This window comes from Eublepharis macularius, chromosome 9, assembly GCF_028583425.1.
Source record: "Eublepharis macularius isolate TG4126 chromosome 9, MPM_Emac_v1.0, whole genome shotgun sequence".
In the NCBI taxonomy this organism is placed as follows: Eukaryota; Metazoa; Chordata; class Lepidosauria; order Squamata; family Eublepharidae; genus Eublepharis; species Eublepharis macularius.
Window position 1 is genome coordinate 49,930,611 of NC_072798.1, and position 22,205 is coordinate 49,952,815.

A 22,205-nucleotide genomic window follows, 5' to 3' on the forward strand; every position below is an offset into this window, starting at 1 on the left:
CAAGAGAAAAAAGAGAGCCTTGTGCTGTTCACCGTTCCCATTGGAATTTCATGCCTCCATGTATAAACGTACTTCACAAAGGCCTTCTTTCAAGCAGCGAAATATCAGTTTGTCTCAGTCTAGGCAACCTCAAAAGGGAAAGTGTCTCATGAATTTCTAATATCATACACAGTGTGCTGCTCTTTAAGTACAGTTTGTACATGAGTAAAACCATGTGTGAAATCATCCATATTTAATCCTTTAGTTTTATATGTATTTAGCACACGTTTTCCTTTCCATGACTCCACTATTCATTAGTGGAAATTATCTACAAATAAGAATGTATTGAAAAGTGATAACTGGTTTCTATATAGACATATATAAAAACTGAAAAAGTTGTTTAATAATCAGGATATGCCAATATTTTTGAGAAAATTAAAAATAAATGTTCTAATTCTCATTGGTTCTGATTAAACTGAGCCAATATGGTATAAAGGTTTGTACCTTCAAGAACTTCATAGGCCAGAAAATCTGAACCTGCATCCAGGCTATTGGAGCAGAAAGCACATGGAGCCCCCAGTCCCCAGTTATTCACCGTCAGTACAATCCTAAACAGAGTTATACTCTTTAACACTAGTTGAAGAAATGGAATTGACATTGGAGACAATGAAGTGTTAACTCTGCTTAGGATTGCATTGTGTGTCAAGGATATGCTAGCAGAATATTCGTGCAGTTATCTCCAGCAGTTATCTAGCATCCTAGTCCCATATGGGTACTGGCTACGCCGCTAGTTACCCCACTTTAAGTCATACAAAGGATATAGTGGTGGAGTGGTTAAGAGTGTGGGACTCTAATCTGGAGAACCAGGTTTGTTTCACCACTCCTCCACTTGAATCCAGCTAGGTGACCTTGGGCTAGTCACAGCTCTCTGGAGCAGTCTCAGCCCCACCCACCTCACAGGATGTTTTGTTGTGGGGATAATAACATACTTTGTAAACTGTTCTGAGTGGGTGTTAAGTCATCCTGAAGGGTGGTATATAAATTGAATGTTGTTGTTGATATAGCTGGTTCATACATTTATACAATAACTGGATACATATGCTTAGGGGATCTTGTGCCTGAGAGTAACTCATGCTTGTGGACTGTAGAGCTTACTAGGATTGGTCACATTGTTAGGAGAGGGCATTAGGTAGGGCAATCATGTGATAGCAATCTGTTTCCAGCAACAATGCACAGGTCACTGATTCCACATGGTCATTCTCAACAATCTCTGCTTCTCTTTCTTAATGCCCTCCAAGCCTTTGAACACGATATCACAGCCTCAGTTCCTGATGTCCATCCCAGAATGGGCTATCATCTAGACATGAGCATGAACAGAAAAAAACCCAAACACGATGTTTGACGTTCGGTGCCATCCACGAACGACGAACATGGACAAACTTGAACTGTTCCCAGACATGTTAATTGTTCATGGGGGCCAGAACCACCCCAACCCCAACCCCAACCCCCCATTTAGCCCCCCTCCCCTCAAACATACTTACCTGGCCCTTTGAAGATCCCTTTAAACTATCAGCTGGCAGGTGGCAGGGGGGGAATTCCCCCTTCTGACTGCCAGCTGATAGTTGAAAGGGCCGGGAGAGCAGTCGCACAGCCAGGCTGCCTGCCCAGTGCAAGAGAGGTGGGGAGATTCTCCCCATCTCTCTCGCACCCGGGAGAATCTTCCCAATGTCCAATACCCACCAAATTTTCAGGGGATAGACTTGTCACTGTCCTCTGAAGACCCCCGCCAGTTTCAGAAAGATTGCACCCCAGGAAAGGCATGATCCATGTGGCCCCCCTTTGCAGTCATTTTCTGTTCACAGTGGCAAAAACAGAACTGCCTGTTGGAAGACAGCTACTTTGAGGGGTTACAAATTGACCTACCCAATGTCTAATACCCATCGAATTTGCAGGGGACATAGTCCTCACTGTCCTCCGAAGACCCCCCAAGTTTCAGAGAGATTGCACCCTGAGAAAGGCATGATGTATGGGTCCTTCCCTTTGTTGCCATTTTCTCTTCACAGTGGCAAAAACGGGACTCTGCTGGAAGTACTTTGAAGGGTTAAAGCCAGAAGGAAAGCCAGTAGGAGTTCAGACAGAGTTCAGTCCCTCCCTCCGGTTGCCAAGGGGATTGATTGCAGCAGGCTCCAGACTGTCTGGCTTGCCGAACAGCTGCCGAAGGCAACGAACAAGGCTTTTAACAACCACCTGTTCATTTAGGATGGAGCTTCACGAACAGCTTGCTCGCGAACAGCAGATTGGGCTGTTCTATGGACCCCCAAATGATACACACAAGATAACAAGCCAAAAAAGGTAAACCTACTACAATCACAAAGGAAGAACTAAAAGGACATTTATTCAACAAACAATTAAACTAGGGAATTCACTCCCAGTGGATGTAGTGATGGCCATGAGCATAGATGGCTTTAAAGGGCAATTAGATTCATAGAAGACAAGTCCATCAATGGCTACTAGCCATGTTGAGTAAAGGGAACCTCCAAAAACAGAGGCAGCTGTGAAACAGGATGCTGCAGTAGATGGACCTTTGGTCTGATCCAATAGGGTTATTCTATTTTTATGTTCTTATAGTACTCATTTGCAATATAGTATTTATCGTTAAGCATTTAGAATACAGTCTTAAAAACAAATAATCTATATTATAAATAGAAAATACTGATTCTGAAAATCTGCTTGAAGAGATACTAAGTGAATCCATAGCGGATTATTCAAAAATTATGCAGAACAGATCTCAAGAATGTGAGCCTTACTGCATGACACATCATTCAACCCCCAGGCAAAGCAACAAATCGTTCAAGAAGGTAAGCCACGTCACAGAGAATGTGAATCCATAGGACAGGGAATTCAAAACACATGCAAAACAGATCTTGCTGTAGAAGAATTTTTTTTAAAAAATCAGAGTATTCAAAAGCCATGTAATGCAAAAAAGCCAAACCACAGAGAAAATTCATAATTATTACAAGGTCAAATACTATATAAACTATACATTTTCTGATGAAGAATTTTTTTAAAAAAAAATTTGGAGCACTCCTGAAGTCCTTAACATTTGGGGCTTTTATTCTACAAATGTACATGCACATAATATTTGACCTTGTTATGAAACCTATGCATTTCCTGTTAAAAGAGCCAATGTAATGCTTAGTTTAAATTCTGATCCAAAAGTATTTATTACACAAGTAAATCAGACTGACAGGTTTTCCATGAACATGTAATTCAGTGGCATCTTGAAGACTGACACATTTCTTGTGACAAGAGTTCAGAAGGGCCTACTTTTTCAGATACAGGATTCCCAGTTTAGGAGAGGCATAGTTTAGTTGTGGAGTACACACTTCAAAAGTAGAAGGTCCCCAGGTTGATAGCATTTCTGAGAAAGATCTGTAGTTGAGACTCTGAATCACTGCTAGTCAGAATTAGACATGGGCACGAACAGCATTACGAATGGAAAAAAACCACGAACAGCCCGTTCATCTGTTCGTGAACAAGCCGTTCGTGAGGCCCCATTCTAAATGAACAAGTGGTCGTTGCAAGCCTCGTTCGTTGCCTTCGTCAGCCATTCATCAAGCCAGACAGTCTGGCGCCTTTCAATCAATTCCCCTGGCAATGGCAGGAACTGAACTCTGTCTGAACTCCTTCTGGCTTTCCTTCTGGCTTTAACCCTTCAAAGTAGCTTCCAGCAGAGAGTCCCGTTTTTGCCACTGTGAAGAGAAAATGACAGCAAAGGGGTGGACCCATGGATCATGCCTTTCCCAGGGTGCAATCTCTCTGAAACTTGGGGTCTTTGGAGGACAGTGGGGACTATGTCCCCTGCAAATTTGGTGGGTATTGAATATTGGGATGGTCAGTTTGTGGGGTGTTTAAAGGACCCTGCCCCTTGCACATGGCAGGAAAGGGCCCTTTAAAATATCAGCTGGCAGGCAGCAGGGGGGAAAACCCTCTGCCACCTGCCATCTGATAGTTTAAAGGGATCTTTAAAGGGCCACGAAAAATGAACATGTTTGTGAACAGGATCATGATCATTACTGTTCTTTGTTCATGGATGGCAACGAACAACATCAGCTTGTTCAGGGGTTTTTTTCTGATCATGCCCATGTCTAGTCAGAATCAGGCTAAATGGACCATAAGAGTGACTTAGTAAAACAGGTTCATATGTTCAACACTTCAATCCTGTGCACAGTTAACTGTGCATAATCCTCATTTAGAGTTGCCAGCAGTCTGGTTTCCCCCTAGACAGTCTGGTTTTTTATTAGACTGTCTGGAATACACATGGTTAAAATACTGGACATATAAATGTCTGGTATTTGGGGGAGAAGCAGCTGACTGGTGGTGTGCAGGAAATGGTGGCTGTGCCAGTAGGCCTTTCTGTGCCACCTCTACCTCCTCTCCCTGCTTCCAGGCAGCCCAGGGGATGGCCAGCAGGCAGCTCAGCCTCCTGCACTGCCTCCCCCCTCCCCCCACTTCCATCTTGCCTGGCCCCGTACATGATGAGGAAGTGCCTGGCTAGCCGTTTGCCTGGCCCTCCTGTGCAGTGGAGAAGCAGCCAGCTGACCAGCCCAGCCTCCTGGTTACTGGGGAAGTGCCTAGCTGGCGTGCTTACCCTCCTGCTAGGGTTGCCAGGTACCCCTCAGCTCCCATCAGGAGGGTGGAGTTCCTGGCATTTACCTTGTCTGCTGCACAAGGTCCTCTTTCATGTACATGCTTCACGTGTGCACCCCAGAGCAGAGTGATGACATCACTTCCAGAAGTGACATCACCACAATGCCCGTGCAAGTGCTCCCGCGCTCCACATCAGCCCCAAACTAAGTGTGGGAATGCCCTTGTGGGCGGCATGATGACAGCACTTCTGGAAGTGATGTCACTGTGCTGGCTGGGGCCACGCATGTGTCAGATGCTCCTGAGGTGCCTGCTGGGGGCGGGCAATCTCCGGGAGCTTGTCCCCTCCTGCCAATTGCTGGGCACCTGGGAATCCTACCTCCTATATGCTGGAGAAGTATCCAAACTGGCCCTCCTGCCAGGCCTCCTGGGTGGGGAAGTGTCCAGATGGATGGCCAGCCTCCAGGGATGACATCACTTCTGCAAGTGATGTCATCATGCTGGGGTCGGAGTGCCAGGGGCCCCATCTGTTTTGGGGCAGGAGGCCATCTGGCAACCCTTGTCTCATTAAACCCAGTAAGGATTTATTTCTGAATAAATATGCAAGTGATCAGACTGAATATCACTAAATATCCAGGGGACTTTTGGGTTTGGAAAGCTTTTTAACAGAGATAGCAAATTGCATTTTGGAAAAAAAAATCCTGCATTCTTACCTGCTAGACAACACAAATAGGAGGGAGTTGTCTGCTCTGCTTTATCTCTCTTCCTCCATCTTCTTCCTTCCTTCTGGCTCAGGAAATACCAAGATAGAAGGGAAAAGCTTACTTTTGAGGCACAGAAAAACCTCCACAAAAGTGAAGTAAAAAAAATCACAGGCGAGGATAGCCTGCTAATCTACTAAAGGCACAGTGCAGCAAAAGGTAGTGAATGATTGAAAATCAGTCCCTCCTTTATTCCCACCATGGATGTGGGGGGAGGGCTTCATCTGGCAACTGACCAGAAGGAACAAAATATAGCTAAATCTAGCCCTGCCAGTGGAAAACAAGGCTGTTTGGCACATGGAATACAGCACATGGAAAAACAAGGCCTGCTGGTTGTCTTTGTTGCTTTATTTCATGGCAGATAAAATTTCATTACAAACCTTTAGGAATAGTGACTGTCCTCCATATTAAAATGCTTGTATCTCTGTCCTTTTCCTGTTTTTCATCTGTCACCTTAAATAACCAGTTATGCTATATGTGAACATAGAATTATTTTTTTAATCCTCTAATTATCAGCATTCTAGTTAAAATGGTCAAACGAATTGTTGTATATCATAAATCATATAATTTTTCCCACTAGATCTTTTACTACTACAAGATTGAAGAATGAAGAACTTGGCAAGCATTTTCGTGGGATTTATAATCTTTGACATTATTGTGGCTGCTCCTACAATGAGTTCCATGACTTATGACTCTGAAACATATGACATTGCTTTAGAAGATCTGGATAACCTATACGACTATGATGAAAATCTGTCAGTTGATCAGGCACAGGTAATTCATGGGTTTGACTCTGTCTTATGCAATCTATAAATCAGCGGCAATTTAAAAAAAAATCAAAGCACAGTGTTCAACATACAGATCAGATCACAGTCAGAAATTTACATGTTTCTTCTATGATTTTATAACAAGTACCTATTGAAAGCCCTGTTTGGGGATGATACAGTAATGGAAAGAGCTAAAGACAAGCAAATATTCTTTACCTAACCTGTTAACATCATGGCCAGTGTACTGTCATAATATCAGTAAAATTGTGGTATAATAACAGTAACATAGTATCATGTCTTTTGACAAGATATACTAGAACAAGCAATTTATAGCTCATTATAAAGAATATAGAACATTTTATTTCTAGGTTTCTGATACCTGTATCCTTATAATTTGCCTTGAAAAATTGCTTTCTGTATATACTAAATCTATAATAATAACTGCTCTTACATACTGCTCTTCTAGTCAAATTAGTGCTCATTAAGAGTGGTGAACAAAGTTAGTATTATTATTATCCCCACAATACAGCTGGGGCTGAGAGGAGTGGCTTACCCAAGGCCACATGCTGAAGTCATGGCAGTAGTGGGATTTGAACCAGCAAAGTGCTGACTCTCAGCTCAACAACTCAGCCACTGTGCTACAAAGATTGTACTCATGATACATAATCCTGTCTTATACAGATTCACGCTATTGGTGCATCAAGGCTAGTGTTCTGACTGGCAACAGCTCTCCAGGGTCTTAGACAGAGGGTCTTAGACACTTGATCATTTTTTTTTAATTGAAGAAGTAGGAGATTGGGACCTCTGCATGCTTTGCCACTGAACCATGGCTCCTGTTTCATAAAACATTCCATTTTAGTTTGCTTGACTTTATATCCAGAAATAGTATTGGAAACAAATTTAAGACTTTTAAAAGCTTCAGCTGATGTCTGAAAAATACTGTTGGATCATTACACAGCAAACAGATCCATGGTAATATAGTAGCATTTGTAAGAACAAGCTATTTACTGCCTCTTTCATAAAATGCAATTTAATTTTCTCAAACCCCTTTTTCTTTTACAAAGTGTAATACGGTGCAAACTTAATTAATATCATAAAATATTAATAAATTTTCAAAAATTCACCTTCAATGGAACTTGCCTGAGCTTGTCTCCCTTATCATGTAATATCAAACACAGTCCTGCATCTATTATTGATGCTGGTATCATATAACTTAAATGTAGTCTTAGAATATCTGTATAACTTTCTTTGAAGCCAGGCCTAGAAATCATTATATTTTTAGCTTTAGTTGTATTTTTCTTACACTTTATACATTTTAAAACAAACTTTCTAATCTATAGGCTACTATCCCTTAAACTCCTTATTATCGTTATCTGAGGGACATCCGCCTGCCCCTGGTAATATCCTCCGTCAGAGCCAAGGAGCACACACAGTGGTGATTTCCTCAAGGAATATTAGAGTATCTGCCATTAACATAAACTGATAGCATTATTTGGAACTGCAGACTAAATAATGCCTCCTGCAAGGAAGGGAAAGTAGTGACTGAAAAAATAAGCCTGGCAATAATGGTCACATGGCAGGGGGAGTCTTATTTCAAAAACAGAGTGGATCCAATATTGGCCAGTTCAGTGGAAAGAGTCTGCAGGAAAAAAAATGCATTTGCTTTACTAAATTCAGGACTTCCCTAATTTGATCCTTCCTATGTTGGACATGAAGTCCCTACTCTAGTGATTGTTCTGTAAAACATAACTTTAAAATTGAACTGTCGACCCCCAACAGTTTGTGGATTCTGGCCATACTGAAAGAATTCCACATGATTTCAGAGATACTAGCTGAAATGATCAGCAAAGTAGTTAAAAATCAGAACATGTTAAATCTCATGGCTGTTAATTGATGACGATTTATGCATTCTCATCATAACTATATTTGTTTGTAACCCACTAGAGAATTCAACAGGTTATTAAGCAACTGTTAAGCTTCTGCAAGCCTAAAATCCAGGAAAAGATTTATATGTGCCAGAAGTTCAGGAACAGTCCCATTTCAGTTCTACTGAACTAAAATGCAACTTCAGCACAGTTTCAAGAGTTTTTGAAAGCTCTTCTTTGTGAAACAAATTACATTCGGCCTATCCAGACAAAGCAACTAATATGAGCATGAGTTTGATGCCCCCTAAGAGCAAATTCCTTGAATTAAGGGCAAAAGAAGAGCACGTGTTTTTCAGGGGAAACGGCTTCATAGTTTTTTAAGCTGTGCCTGGCATTTCAAGACAGTCTGTGAAACTTTAATAAGAGGAGGGAACCATTCAGGTGTGAGTTAAGGCAACTGGTGGCAGGATCAGGAATAAGAATTTAATCTCCAATGATTTGACTAATATACTATTTCATAGGGATGCCAACTTCCCAGGGGGAGGGGGGCTGAAAAGCTCCCAGAATCACAATTGATTTTCAGACTACAGAGATCATTTCTGCAGGATAAAATAGCTGCTTTGGAGGGTGCGTGCTACATGGTATTGTGCCCTGCTGAGGTTCCCCCCCCCCCCACCAATCCTGCCCTTGCCTGGTTCTACCCGCTAAATCTCCAAGAATTTTCTAACCCAGAGTTCCAGAGGAGTTAGCCATGTTAGTCTGTAGTTGCAAAATAGTAAAAAGTTCAGTAGCACTTTTAAGACAAACCAACTTTATTGAGGCATAAGCTTTCAAGAACCACAGCTGTCTTCATCAGATCCATGCATCTGACAAAGAGAGCTGTGGTTCTTGAAAGCTTATGCCCCAATAAAGTTAACTAGTCTTAAAGGTGCTACTAGACTTTTTACTAACCAAGAGTTGGCAACCCTAAAAGCTAGGGACACCTGGGAGAAGAAAATCTGATTGTATTACACAAGTGTCCTATAAAAGATACAGGATCCTAAAATATTCTGAATTGTTGTATTTATTATAAATATATTGGTTTTCTTTTTTGATTTTGACTTGAGATAAGGGGGGGGGGGTTGCCTCAGTGTTTTGCCAGTGGGAGGTCTTTCCCCTCATGGAGTTTTGTTTTACATATTATATAAATCTTGCATTTATCCAAGCCAAAAGTTCCGTATGAGTGTGCCCTCCTCTCAGATGATATATGTTAGAGCCCAGGCACTAAGGAATGTTTACATTTTGTATAGATTTGCAACTACAGAAGAAATTCAACTTCTGCTCTTGCAAACTGCTTTCTGATATCATAGTGACTCTTTTAAATAGGAAATAAGCAGATCTAAATAAAAGCCTGGATTGATTTTTTAATTATCCTAAGGCAATCATCACTCAGAATAATACTTGAGGTGAAAGTGCTGGAAGTTATGTACTATTCTGTATAAACATGCAGATGAGATGAAAGTCTGGCTTTCATTACTCCTGTAACTTCTAAATTCCAGGAACTTGAAACTTTTTTGAAAGACTTCATCCTAAGGGAGCTTATTGTTAAGGAGAGCCTTGAGCAAAGAAAAGATGTCATTCAAGTAGTAGAGAGATAATTTATGTGGCTGTTTCGGAGCAGAGACAACAGGAAAAAGGAAATGTGTAAAAAAAATAAACAGGAGAACAAGGAAGATATGGTTTGGTCCAGCAGGAGAAAGGGATTAGAAAGGAGTACAATTTTAGCTGTATCTATTCATTTTCATTAAAGGTTCTGTGAGTCTTTGAGCTCAGTTTCTAAATGTAGTAAATGTAGTATCTTTGTGTCATAAATATTTCTCTCTTATTTGGTGTAGCACAGCAGACATATTCCAGAAATGTAGCTATGTTAGCTATGTCTGTTGCTGCTAGAAAATTCTTGGAGTGGGGATATTGTTAATTCATATTCAAAGCAAGAGACATGAATGTTGCCAAAATAGCATTCTAGGCAGAAAGCAAACTGAAGTACATGCCCACAGAATGGTGTATTGAGAGAGTTCTTCTTTCACACCTCTGAACTGAGCCAAGAAGGGATAGGTTGTCAGCATCCAAGTGGTGGCTGGAGACCTCCTGGAATTACACCTAATCTCCAGCCAATAAGGATCAGTTCCCCTGCAGAAAATGGCTGCTTTGGAAGGTGGATTCTATGTCCTTCCCCTCCCCCAACCCTGTCCTCCAGGCTCCGTTTTCAAAAGCTCTAGAAATTTCCCAACCCAGAGCTAAGAACCCTAGAAGGGATGAGATGGGATTCGAAGTGCTAATCAGGAGTATAAATTTATGGAGAGAGACCTTACATTAAAGAGATAAAATTCAAGAACAAATTTGCTGATAGATAGGGGAGTTGGATCACTAATTCTTCCATTGGAAGAATCTTTTAAATGAAATTTGTTGAGATACAAATTTATTTTATTTGTATTTACATTATTTATAGTCCACTTGTCTCACTGAGTCAAGACTTCCTAGATGAGCAATAGATTAAGGAAGAACAAAAGGAAATACTTCTTTACATGAGTGATTAAGATGTGGAATTCACTGGTAGAGGCTAAAGGCAGGCATAGTTTTACAAAGCATAAACAGATTCATGGAGAACAGGTCTATCAGTGGCTTCTAGCCAGGATGACTGAGGGGAATATCCACATTCAGAGGTTGTAAACTGAAAACTAGTGCCAGGAGGCAGTTTTGGGGGAAGGCCTCAGCCTTTATTGCCCTGTTGTTTGTCATCCAGAGTAAGCAGTTGGCAACTGTGTGAGGCAGGATGCTATACTGGAAGGACTGCTGGGATTCTTTTTATGTTCTTATGGATTTTAGATATTTAGATTATTAAAAGTGAATGGCAAAGTTTGAGTCCATTGGCACCTTAGAGACCAACAAGATTTTCAGAATGTAAGTTTTGAGAGTCGGAGCTCCCTTCCTCAGACCCCAAGCTGACTAGGGTTGCCAGGTCCCCTTACCCCCTGAGTGGGAGGTGGGAGGCTTGGCACTTACCTTGTGATCTCTTTTTGTGCTCACTTCCAAGAAGTGACATCATCATGCAGGAGTGTACCCTGGGAGGCGTGTTCCCCCCTACTGGCCAGGTAAGTGGGGGTGGGGGTGGGGGTGGGGTGGAGGGTAGGAGCGGGGGATTCCCCCACCCTCAGAGGGGAAATGGCAACCCTAAAGCTGACTCTCAAAATCTCTTAAAAGCTTACACTCTGACTTAAACATAATCATTTTCTGTTCTTTGAAATTCAACAACAAAAATAGCTGTCTAGATGGTAGAAGTAAGTTGTGAGTAGAGATGGGCACAGACCAAAATACAAACCAAAATTCATGACAAACCAGGCCGGTTCGTGGTTCATGAACCAGCAGTTTGTCAGATCCCATTTCTGACGAAACACCATGGTTTGTTTGGTTGTTTTTTCAGTACATCACTGCAGACAGCCTTGTGCCGATCAATCAGTTTCCTAGGCAACAGGGGATGGACTTCCTGCATACCTTCTGCTGACCCAGAAGTGACCTTCTGCTGACCTGGAAGTGGTGATTTGCTGGCCCGGAAGTGACATTTTCACGAACCAAAATGAACCAATCCGTGAACTGGGGCAGGTTCGTGAAAGATCATGGTTCATGGTTCGTGAAATGTGATGAACCACGAACCACATGGTTAATTTTTTTCTGGTTTGTGCCCATCTCTAGTTGTGAGATTTGATAGTATATAAGTCTGACTATAGCAGAAAGACAAAATTATAAAGTGAAGAATTCCTATACTACTACATGGAAGAAACATACCGTGATCCTACATTCATGTGTACAAACTAGAAAGCAGCAATTTGATGTGGCTTCCCAGGGTCTCTGCACTATGTGAACAACCACTTCAGATCAAAGTCTTTGATACCAATTATGTAACTGTGCACAACATCCCTTAATTTCCATTCTTTGGCTATTGTTGAAGGGTTGTATTTGAGCAAGAAGAATGGGGTGCAGTTGGGGTACATGCACAGAAGTCAATTGATGCTTTCATGAGGATCATGTTGCTGTTACTTTCTGCCTTGTTTCAAGCAGGGTCCTTCTCCCTGCTATAGGAGTCCACAGAAGACAAGAGCAGGGAAAGGGAAGTAACAGCCATTTCTGACTCCGACTTACCAAAAGGGCTAATGGTTTAGTTCTAGCAACCATGCCATTCTCTGAGCTCAGTAATTGTGGGGAAATGACCTCAACTGTTATGTAAGCTTGACTTGAAAAAAAAACTTGTGATTACAAATCACTGGGGTCTGAGTGAAGATCTTGTGACTTGATTGTTTTCACATTACATTGACAAGTAAATGTAACAAGTTTACATTTTCAGATTGCATTGAATGTAAAGGTACAGCTATTTTAGTAATCAATATTACGCAGGCACATTACTAACATTTGTAATATTAGAATGTTATGTCAATATGCCTGCTTTTGGATAACACAGCTCCACATAAGTCTATGGTTTCTGGTGTCAACGTTAATAGGGGCAGGGGGAATTGAGTGCCAGGGAAGAAAAATGAGCTTCCATGACCATCAACTACCAGACTAATTTCTGAAGTTAAGTTACAATGTTTACACAGTGCCATCTAAAGAAGAGTGCTGTCACTGAAGAATTTGCATTCTTGACAAGTATATGAATTTTTCAGGCTTTCTGGGCCTCAGGTTGGAGGTTTTGCCAGAGTGTCACCAAGCACTTAACAGAAACCTCTCATAAAACCATTTCAAAACATAGTTCCTTTTCAGCAGCAAGACCAAAATAGCATCCTCCTTTGAAAGAAACTGCATAATATCCACTCAGCTGAGTAAAGCTGAGTGGAAAGAAATGTCTAATGTGATAGGCAATTGAAATTTCTCACATGAATAAAGTTTGATATTTTACTTTTGCAGTTTCACTGATCATAATATATCACTGGGCTTTGAACAGACATTACATAAAAAGACAAAAACATTTTTTTTAGATAATACATCCTCTGCTATCCTCTTTATTAAAAAAACACTCAAGGCAATTTACAATCACAAAACAAACCTATACAGAGTAAAATATTAACAGTAATATGTCAAAACAAATTAAAAATAATCAGAATCATTGTAAGTAATTTGCCCCACGTAAAAGTTCTTCTGGAAAAAAATGGTGTTCAGTAGGGGTGTACTCCAAAAAAAAAATAATTATAATTTCAGATCTGGAATTCTGCGAGGATACTTTTCCCATTTATCCCTGATTTTCAAGTAGGAAAGTACTAGTTTGGGGTTCAAATCTGTTTCCCCCCCCCCCAGTTTCTGAATTTTAAGATCATTATTTTAAATGGGGGAACCAATCTGGTGGAGTGACACTGTTTTTAAAGATAATGACACCAAAAGTTGCACAGAACCCAGTACTCCCTTTAATCAAGTAGAATGGACAAAGTTGTCCCCCTTGGTGCACTTCTCTCCACTGTTTTCTAGGGGGGATTAGCGGTGGTCCAACACATAACAATCCCAGTTTTGTGTCTCCTATTTCGTAAATTACAGTGATGACCTGAAGCAGCAATTTCCAAATATATTTTCAGTTAGGGAATTTTGGGGTGCATACCTATATTCATCAGAACAAAACAGATGGGCACAAATTAACCCTAGTAGGTGATATTTATAGTATTTTAGAAGCAATGGCTGAAAGCCTCTGTCTTATGTGACCACCACCAGTATAATTTCAGATAATGCAGTGGTTCACCATGAGCAGACATGACAGTCTCAAAATCTTGACAGGTTTGAAGGTACTCTATAAGTATAGTCAACACACAGCTAAAAGTTAAGGGAAATATCCTAAAGTAAATCAGTAAGTCCCTCAATTGTATTTGATGAGATCACACTGATTTCAACAGAAGGCAATTGCAAAATCCTGTTGCATATCAAATCAGACCCTTCCCAACTTCTCATCAGATCATATTCCAATGGGAGAAATTCAAGAAAGGGAAGAGGTTGCAACTTCCAGGGAGGGGGGCATTTCCATTATCCTACAATTTAGGAATCACGCAAAAAGCATTTCTGTGGCTTTTTCAAGGTTCCACAAGGCCTACTAGACCTGAGGTCTCTGGGGGCACATTTCTGCAATTCAGGAAAAGTACACCCAAGTTTTCTTTAAGAACATCTAGTTTGAATTATGCAATTCTATAATGTGGTGTATTTTTAATATCAGATTAGAACCTCATGACTAAACTCTATGTCAGTTCCTCCTTTTGCATGCATTGGTGCCTAAGGGAAGGACAGGCTGTGCCCTGTGATTGTATTTGAAAAGCAGAGGTGTCGTGAGACTAGACTTAAAATTATTTATAAACTTTGCTGAAGACTCATGAGAAAAAGGGAGGAACAAATTCCCTATGACACAATTTATATTGGGTTCCCAGTTACAAGCAGCATGTATAAAAGCTCAAAAAATATGCTTGCTTTTATGATGATTTCTTCATTGGCTCACATTTGTAAAGGCACATTCTAGCACTGGCACTTGGGATTTGTTGTAGAGGTGCACAGGAAGGTGGCATGTTACCTAAGTAATGCTTCCTTTTCTTCTTTGTACACTGCATATGCCTATGATACCTTGCTCCAAGCTCTAACTCTCAGTGCAATCTTAAGCAGAGTTGTACCCTTCTAAGGATATTGAAGTCAGTCCTAAGTAGGTCTATACAGAAGAAACACCTCATGTTCAACAGGAGTTATTCCCAGGTAAGTATGCAGAAGATTGTTTGTGACCCCTGTTGCTTTGACTGATGAATGGCAACCACAGAGGTGTAAAAATAACCAAAGCTTGAACTATTTTTATTTTGAATAAAATAAGAATTTTAGAGCAATGAAGTTCACTTGAAATCAAAGCAAGTTTTATGAACAGGTGCAATTCATATCACAAGCACCATTTGAGAGAACAAAAAGACAAAGTTATGAATAGCTGTGTGCATGCCAGAAAGATTAGGTTTTCCCGATTTGGAGCACACCGAAACTTCCCACCCCACAGCTTATTTCACCCAATGAGAGGGGAAGAAAGGGTTCCCTCCTCCCCCTCCAATTGGGTGAAATAAGCGGATGGTACTTCCCATGCTTCAACTGGGGGGCAGGGGATTCCACGGCCTCCCAGCTGAAGTTTAAAGCGCTGGTGCTTCCCCGCGCTTCAGCTGGGAGGGGGGAAATCCTTCCAGCTGAAGCTTAAAGTGCCCATTTGGGGCTTTCCCAGGCTTCAGCTGGGAAGGGGGAATCCCCCTCCTCTCCGCTGAAGTTTAAAGCACCTGTTTGGGGCTTCCCCAGGATTCAGCTGGGAGGTGGGATTCCCCTCGCCTCCCAGCTGAAGTTTCAAGTCCAGAGGCTAACTCCAGCTGATTAGCAGAGAAGGAAGCTCCCCTGCCAGCCAGCTGGAGCCAGCTGCAGGGTTTGAAAAGGCCGGGAAGCTTTCTGAAGCGACCCCAGTCACTTCAGAAAGCTTTGATTTGGAATTTCTGAATCGGGGCAAATTCAGAAATCCCAACTATTTACGATTCAGTTCCAATTTGGGTATTTATTCTGAATCAGAAACCTGAATCGTACAGCCCTGGTTACAAATGCTAATCATAACCTCTTCTCTGTCATTTCATATGTAGCCTTGCACAGAGTTACAACAGAGTAGAACGAAAATACTCAAGAGGGAGGTGTAGAGAAATCCTGAGAGAGAGAGAGAGTGGTTTTTCAGACATCATGTCAGTTGCAAGAGGGAAAGAGTAAGCCTAGTTGAAACAAGCCAGAACCCCTCTACTTCTCACACACCAGTCAAGGCTGCGTGGAAGGCACGTTCAGTCCTTATATAGACAATTGATTCCCCACATTCTACTGAATGTACAGTATAATTCTTACCAGGCTGAGCTCATATTTCAGAGATGAGAACATATAGTTCTTGGATTACATGAATAACAAATTCTTACTCAAGAGGTGTTGATTTCATTTGAATAGAAGAAAAAGCTCTGCATCAACCTTGACAGTATACTCTTAGAAGTTATTAAAACAGAAGTGTAGAAGATTTATGTTTTCATGTATTAAAAAGGTGGGGCTATTGACCAATATATAAATATTCAAAACACACAAATACATATGACATAGCAGTGAAGCAGTTACTGGAATTTCCCAAATATTGAGAATCACAAGGCTTGCTGTTTTTAGTTCTTAAAGCCCCATTCTACCCTGACCTACATAGCCTGGGTGAGCATGATCTCATCAGATCTCAGAAGCTAAGCAGGGTTGGCCTTGGTTAGTAATTGGATGGGAGACCTCCAATGAAGACCAGGGTTGCAGAGGCAGGCAATGGCAAACCACCTCTGATAGTCTCTTGCCATGAAAACCCCACCAGGGGTTGCCATAAGTCAGCTATGACTTGAGAGCAACACACACACACACACACACATTGTGAAGAAGCTCTAAAAGAATAACGCTGATTGACATGAGGGCTTCTTAATAATTGACATAATTTTGGCACATAGATATATTACAGATTGTTCCCAATTCATTATACCAATATTTTAGCCAATCAAATTTCCACTTTCAAAACCTCCATGTTAATTTTTTTATCACTTACAGCTTCTTTCATCATAGACTGAATTTCATCATAAAGACATTTACTGTTCCCAATATATTTTTCTTCACATGTACTCATGATTTGTCTTTGTGAGATTCATGACAATTTAATGGATCACCATACCCCATTAAAAACCCTTGGTTTATTCACTCCCTTACTTCCTTTATATATGAAAACATTATTGGCAGAAAACCTGTCTTAGACTAACAAAGGAAATACACAAAGAAGGAGGAGGACAAAACATTAAATCCAAAGTGTTGTTTTTTCCATTCATATCAAATTTCTGATCATTCGAGTGTTGCCCAAAACAAACAAATATGTGGAAGATAAAGATCCATTTTGTTCTTTATCTAAAGATAAAGACTTTGTTTGTTAAGCCTTTGGTTGATGGATCAAATATATAAAAGGAGCAATAGTACATGGTTCAGGAAAATACTAATAAGAAGCAGATTTTTTACCAATAGGCCACATGACCACAGTATTTAGTACATATATCTGTATTTTTAACCTGTTCTTATTGGACTGATGTTGCCTCTGCACTAGCAGGGAAATTGTAGGGTTGTTATAGGGTGTGGAATATCTTTTTCCAAATTCATTTTTTTACATCTATCTTTTTTCTATTTTAAGAGCAGGATTTCTCTTTAATTTTTCTTTCATTTATCTTCCAAGAGAAATCAAAGCACCCTTTTGTAACCTCAGTCCTTGCAGTTGATTTAAGTTATACCCCAAGGTGGTGCTCTAGCAGGGAAATAGGAGGGCTTGACAAGACATTGCCTGTCTCTGACCATTGACAGAGTGACAGAGTGAACCTGCCTTCCTGTCCTTCCTCTCTTCAAATTTCTCTTTGATCAAAAAGGGATTAATTAGAAACTAAAGACTCTTTTACAAATCCCATTAAGAATATAAATGTTACCTTCCTCTTTTTGATACCTGTCAACCTGTATGATATTTTATAAAAATACTACAATGAATATATTGCTGCTCAAAATCACTGGTTAAAAACATTTTCCAGTACAGCACTGATAAAAAGTAACTTGTTCAGAATGCCTATGACTCCAGTTAATAGGCTGTCATATGTAACATGCATATGCTAACACTTTTGCCTGATGCTAATGCTGGGCCAATATGTCTGGAACATATCTTTCCCTCTAGGCTTCCTCCATGCTAAAAACATCTGCCTTGATTTCCTGTGTTCTTCAGGTCTTCTTTTGATTTGTCCCCAAGTCCATTTTTCATAAACTATCTCCCTTTTAAAAATGACAGATGGGAGCAGTGTGTTGCACATAAAAAAAGCAGTCTCCATCTTTTGTCTTCCAACCCCAGAGGGACAAGAATTCAAGTAACATCTCATCAGATATGGATATTCCATGAACTGTATTTCCTCAGTAGCTTCATGATTATGAAATCAAAGCTAACGGCTCTAATGTACAACTTACCCTCTCCCCAAGTTTGAACAGAGACTTATGCCTGTGACTTCCTTCCATTACATGTGTTAACTAGCTTAGTATAATTAGTGATTTATTTATTTATTTAAAAGTAACTGTGCTGCCTTTCCATCCAAATAAGGTTCCCAAGGCAGAAAACATCAAAACATTAAACATTTCAACATTAAAACATCAAGATATTAACAGAATTTAACAATTCAATAAAACATATAAACAACTAAACATACCTAACCACACAATTAAGGATGAGGGCCAATAACAGTGAGGGAATGCCAAACAAAAAAGAGGCATAGAGGAAAACAGAGAAATCTCCCTGGGGAGGGAATTCCAAACTTTCAGTGCTGGGACTGAGAAGGCCTTTCTCAGGTTGCCATCCATTTAGCTCAGAAGTGAGGCCTCTGAAGAGGACCAGAGTGGATTGGTAGGTCCATACAAAAATGGGTGATCCTTAAGGCAAAGTGGCCACAAGCCATATAGGGCTTTAAAGGTCAATGCCAGCACTGTGAATAGGGCCCTGAAACAAACTGGAAGCCAACATAGATGGAACAAGACTGGAGTGATATGGTCCCAACCCATTCCAGTGAACATTCTAGTCACAGAATTCTGTACCAACTGTACCAACTGAAGGCTGGGCTGCCTTCAAGGGCAGCTCCATATAGTGTGCAGTGGAGTCATATAATTAAATGTTACCAGGGTATGCATCACATTGGTAAGATCTTTCCCACCCAAGAAAGGCCACAGCTACCTGACCAGCCCAAACTGATAAAAGGCACCATTGACCCCCACTGCCACCTGTTTATCCAACAGGAAATCTGGGTCCAGCATTACCCCCAAGCTATGAGGTAGGGGGAGTAATGTTTCAGTCCCATAGTTAGTCCTCCTGAAACCAGATTGGAACAAATGCAAACAATCCACTTCATTCAGGAATCCCTGAAGTTACCCAGCCACCACTTGTTCAATCACCTTGCTAGAGAATGAGATTTGATGGTAGTTATTCAACTCTTCTGGGTTCAGATTAAGCTTCTTTAGGTGTGGATGCATAACTACCTGTGTAAAGGAAGGGGTGACTACCACCCCTGTCAGGGAGGCATTTATTGTCTCTCAGACCTAGTCTGCTAAGCTCCAAAGCAGATTAAAGCAGTCAGGAAAGGCAAGGGTTGTACAAGCAGGTGGTAGGAAACATCCAAGAATCTTGTCCATATCCTCAGACCGGACAAATCAGCACCCTAGAGCCATCTGATTAATCTTTATATGTTTCTTGATTAGATGTGTATTTTACGTAACTATTTCATGATCTATAGTTGCAGGTGTTCATCAGCTTAAGGTAATCAGTGAGTGTTTTTCTTGCTTAGATTTTAATTTTACATTATTGCATTTTGCACTGTACTTCCTACATTTTATGGCACCTTGACCCTAGTGTTCAAGGATATTTACTTGTTTTGTTTTTGCATATCTCCTACATAAAAAGTGTGCATAATAAGTATCCAGTCATTGTACCTAAAGAACTGGTCTATGGTCCATGAAAATTATGTTGAAATAAAATATTGGTAGTCTTTAAGGTGCCACAAGTGTCCTGCAACAGACTAAAATGGTTACCTTCCTGGAACTAGTAACCTACAAAGACATGATCTTGAACCTACAGATACATGAACATTTGCCTATGAGGAAACATACCCAGCAGAAGCCCATAATGACATCCCAAGTTAAGAAAACAGATGGTTTTAAAAAAAAAAAACCTTACTACTGGATCTTTGATAGTCAAACAAGCTGTTTTTCTGCTGCAAGATAAAATAAACCATTTAAAACAATCTTAGTTTTAGTTAAGCAAGTGAACCTAAACATTCTTTTCTCATCACCATTAGAGTGAAGTTCTGAGGAGTTTGGCCAGCGCTGAAAGCTTCAAGGTGCCTGTCATACCTGTTGAAGCCTACAGGAGCATATAAAGCATGACATAGGATGCTGAAGCTTCTTATATAGAATTCAGCTCAGGATGAAGTTTTTTAAACAGACAGGTTGAATTTTAGTAGACCTATTCTCTAGGTCTACAGCTCAGCGCTCTTCAGATTCAGTTTATTATAAATTGCATTTCAGTAACTAATATTAGAGCTATTTAATTTTTTACAATGTTATCATGACATAAACTATTGCCCCCCTAGTCGGAATGAAGAGACAGACACAGGTGTTGGATCTAAGGGCCACTTTATTAAATTAACCTCAACATGAATATTAACCATAACTGTGACAAGGGTAAAAGCAGTACAGGTCGAGCCACGGGGTCACGCCTAGACCTCCGCCTTGACCTGTCTGGGCAAGCCCCAAAGCCCCGAGTGCTAGCCCTCCCATGGATGGCTAGGAGACCCAGCTGGCCAGGCAACTTGGTTCCCCCCTTTCAAGCTCCTAAGCCTCAGACATACAACAGTGAGGGAAGGACTTGCACATGGGGTTCCCCCAGGCAGTCTGCCCACGTGCGGTGGCATCCGTCACAAGCAGTACCAGCCGCTCCTAGCAGACCCCTCTTCCCTACCAATAGGAAACCACCAAGGGTGCTCACCGGCTGGCTGCCTCTCACCAAACTCTATTCCACCAGTGACACCACTAACAGGCAGGGCCGGCGCGCCCATGGAGGCCAGGTAGGCGGTGGCCTCGGGCGCGCGGGCACTGGAGGGGCGCTGGAGGGGGCGTTGGGGGCAGAGGCGCGCGCAGCGAAGCTGGCATGACAGGGCCGCCTGTAGCTACTGCTGCAGCCAGCCAGCCCCTTGCCGCCGCCGCCGCCACACACCTCAGCTGGGCGCAGTCTCTGTGCGCCGCTCGAGCAGCGGCTCGCGGCTTCTGCGCCCAGCTGGGGTGCGCGGCGGCGGCAGCACGGAGCTGGCTGGCTGGCTGGCTGCAGCAGCAGCTGTAGCCAGCCACGCCAGCTCAGCTGCGCGCTCCTCCGCCCCAGCCGGGCACAGAAGCCATGAGCTGCTGCTGGGGTGGCGCACAGAGCAGCCTCCGCGCGCCACTCCAGCAGCAGCCCGCAGCTTCTGCGCTCGGCTGGGGCATGTGGCGGTGGCGGCACGGGGCTGCCTGGCTGGCTACAGCTACTGCTGCAGCCAGCCACCTCAGCTCCGCTGCGCACTCCTCCGCCCCAGCCGAGCGCAGAAGCTGTGAGCTGCTGCTGGGGCAGCGCACAGAGCAGCCTCCACACGCTGCTCCAGCAGCAGCCCACAGCTTCTGCGCTCGGCGGTCCGCGCGCAGCCCAGCCCCCCTGTGGTGCGTGATGACGTCTGCGATGACGTCATCACGCCTCCCATGGGGCGCATGCGTGCCCGCCGCCGCAGGCGCTAAAACCTCTGGCGCCGGCCCTGCTAACAGGCACCACCCTAAGCCAATTTCTTCCACCCGTGTCCAGGTGCAAGGTAGGCAAAAAACCCCTCATCCCAGCTCAATGTGAGATAAGGGGGAAAAAATCCTACCTGGCTCTGAATACAGCAACCGGCTGATCCTGCACCAAAAACAGGGAGAGGAGGGTGGGCTGAGCGTTGAAGGCAACTGAAGCTGGGTAAGCAGAGCCACCCAAGCAGGCTGCTGGCTCCACCCCCACTACATACCCGGATTCCCTGGGAAAGTGCACTGCTCTCCCTCCATCCAGGGGAGCAATGCCTGACCCCCTTCTTGAGCAGCTGAAGCTGCCCGGAGGTATGGTCGAATTATCCTCTATAAACAGAAAATATTTTCTTCATTGCTTTGTTTTCCCAAGTGGCTCATCTTTTGCCTCTTGGTTTGTGTAGGAGAAATTGGTTTCAGTTTCTATGAGGCCACAGTATTCAGCAGGTGGGCCACACTTTTTGAAGAACCTGATGCCTGGTGTTCTCTCTTTTGCTGATTTTATTGTGATGTTAATTATGTATTTTATTGACAAAATATTGTTAAGTAGTTCTGAAGGGTCCTAGAAGGAAAGAGTAGTGTGAATAAATAAATAAATAAATGTGCTATAAAATCCACTGCTGCAACTTTAAAAAAATATGAAACAGAGACTTTGACAGTTGCATGGCAGGCAGAAATAAATTGATGCATTCTTTCTTCATCACTGCAAAGATTCACTGGAAGAATTTCTGCCACTTTTTCAGCTAGTAAAGGAAGTGAATGTC

General features: G+C 42.1%; 1 protein-coding gene across 1 annotated transcript in view; it reads left to right on the plus strand.

Annotated features, from left to right (window-relative positions):
- The first annotated feature begins 5,993 nt into the window (after positions 1–5,993).
- EPYC (epiphycan) overlaps positions 5,994–22,205 on the plus strand; it is a 34,189-nt gene continuing 17,977 nt past the window's right edge. Inside the window, exon 1 of the mRNA XM_054988971.1 lies at positions 5,994–6,161. Within this exon, the coding sequence (XP_054844946.1) occupies positions 5,994–6,161 (168 nt within the window). The remainder of the gene's footprint in view (positions 6,162–22,205) is intronic.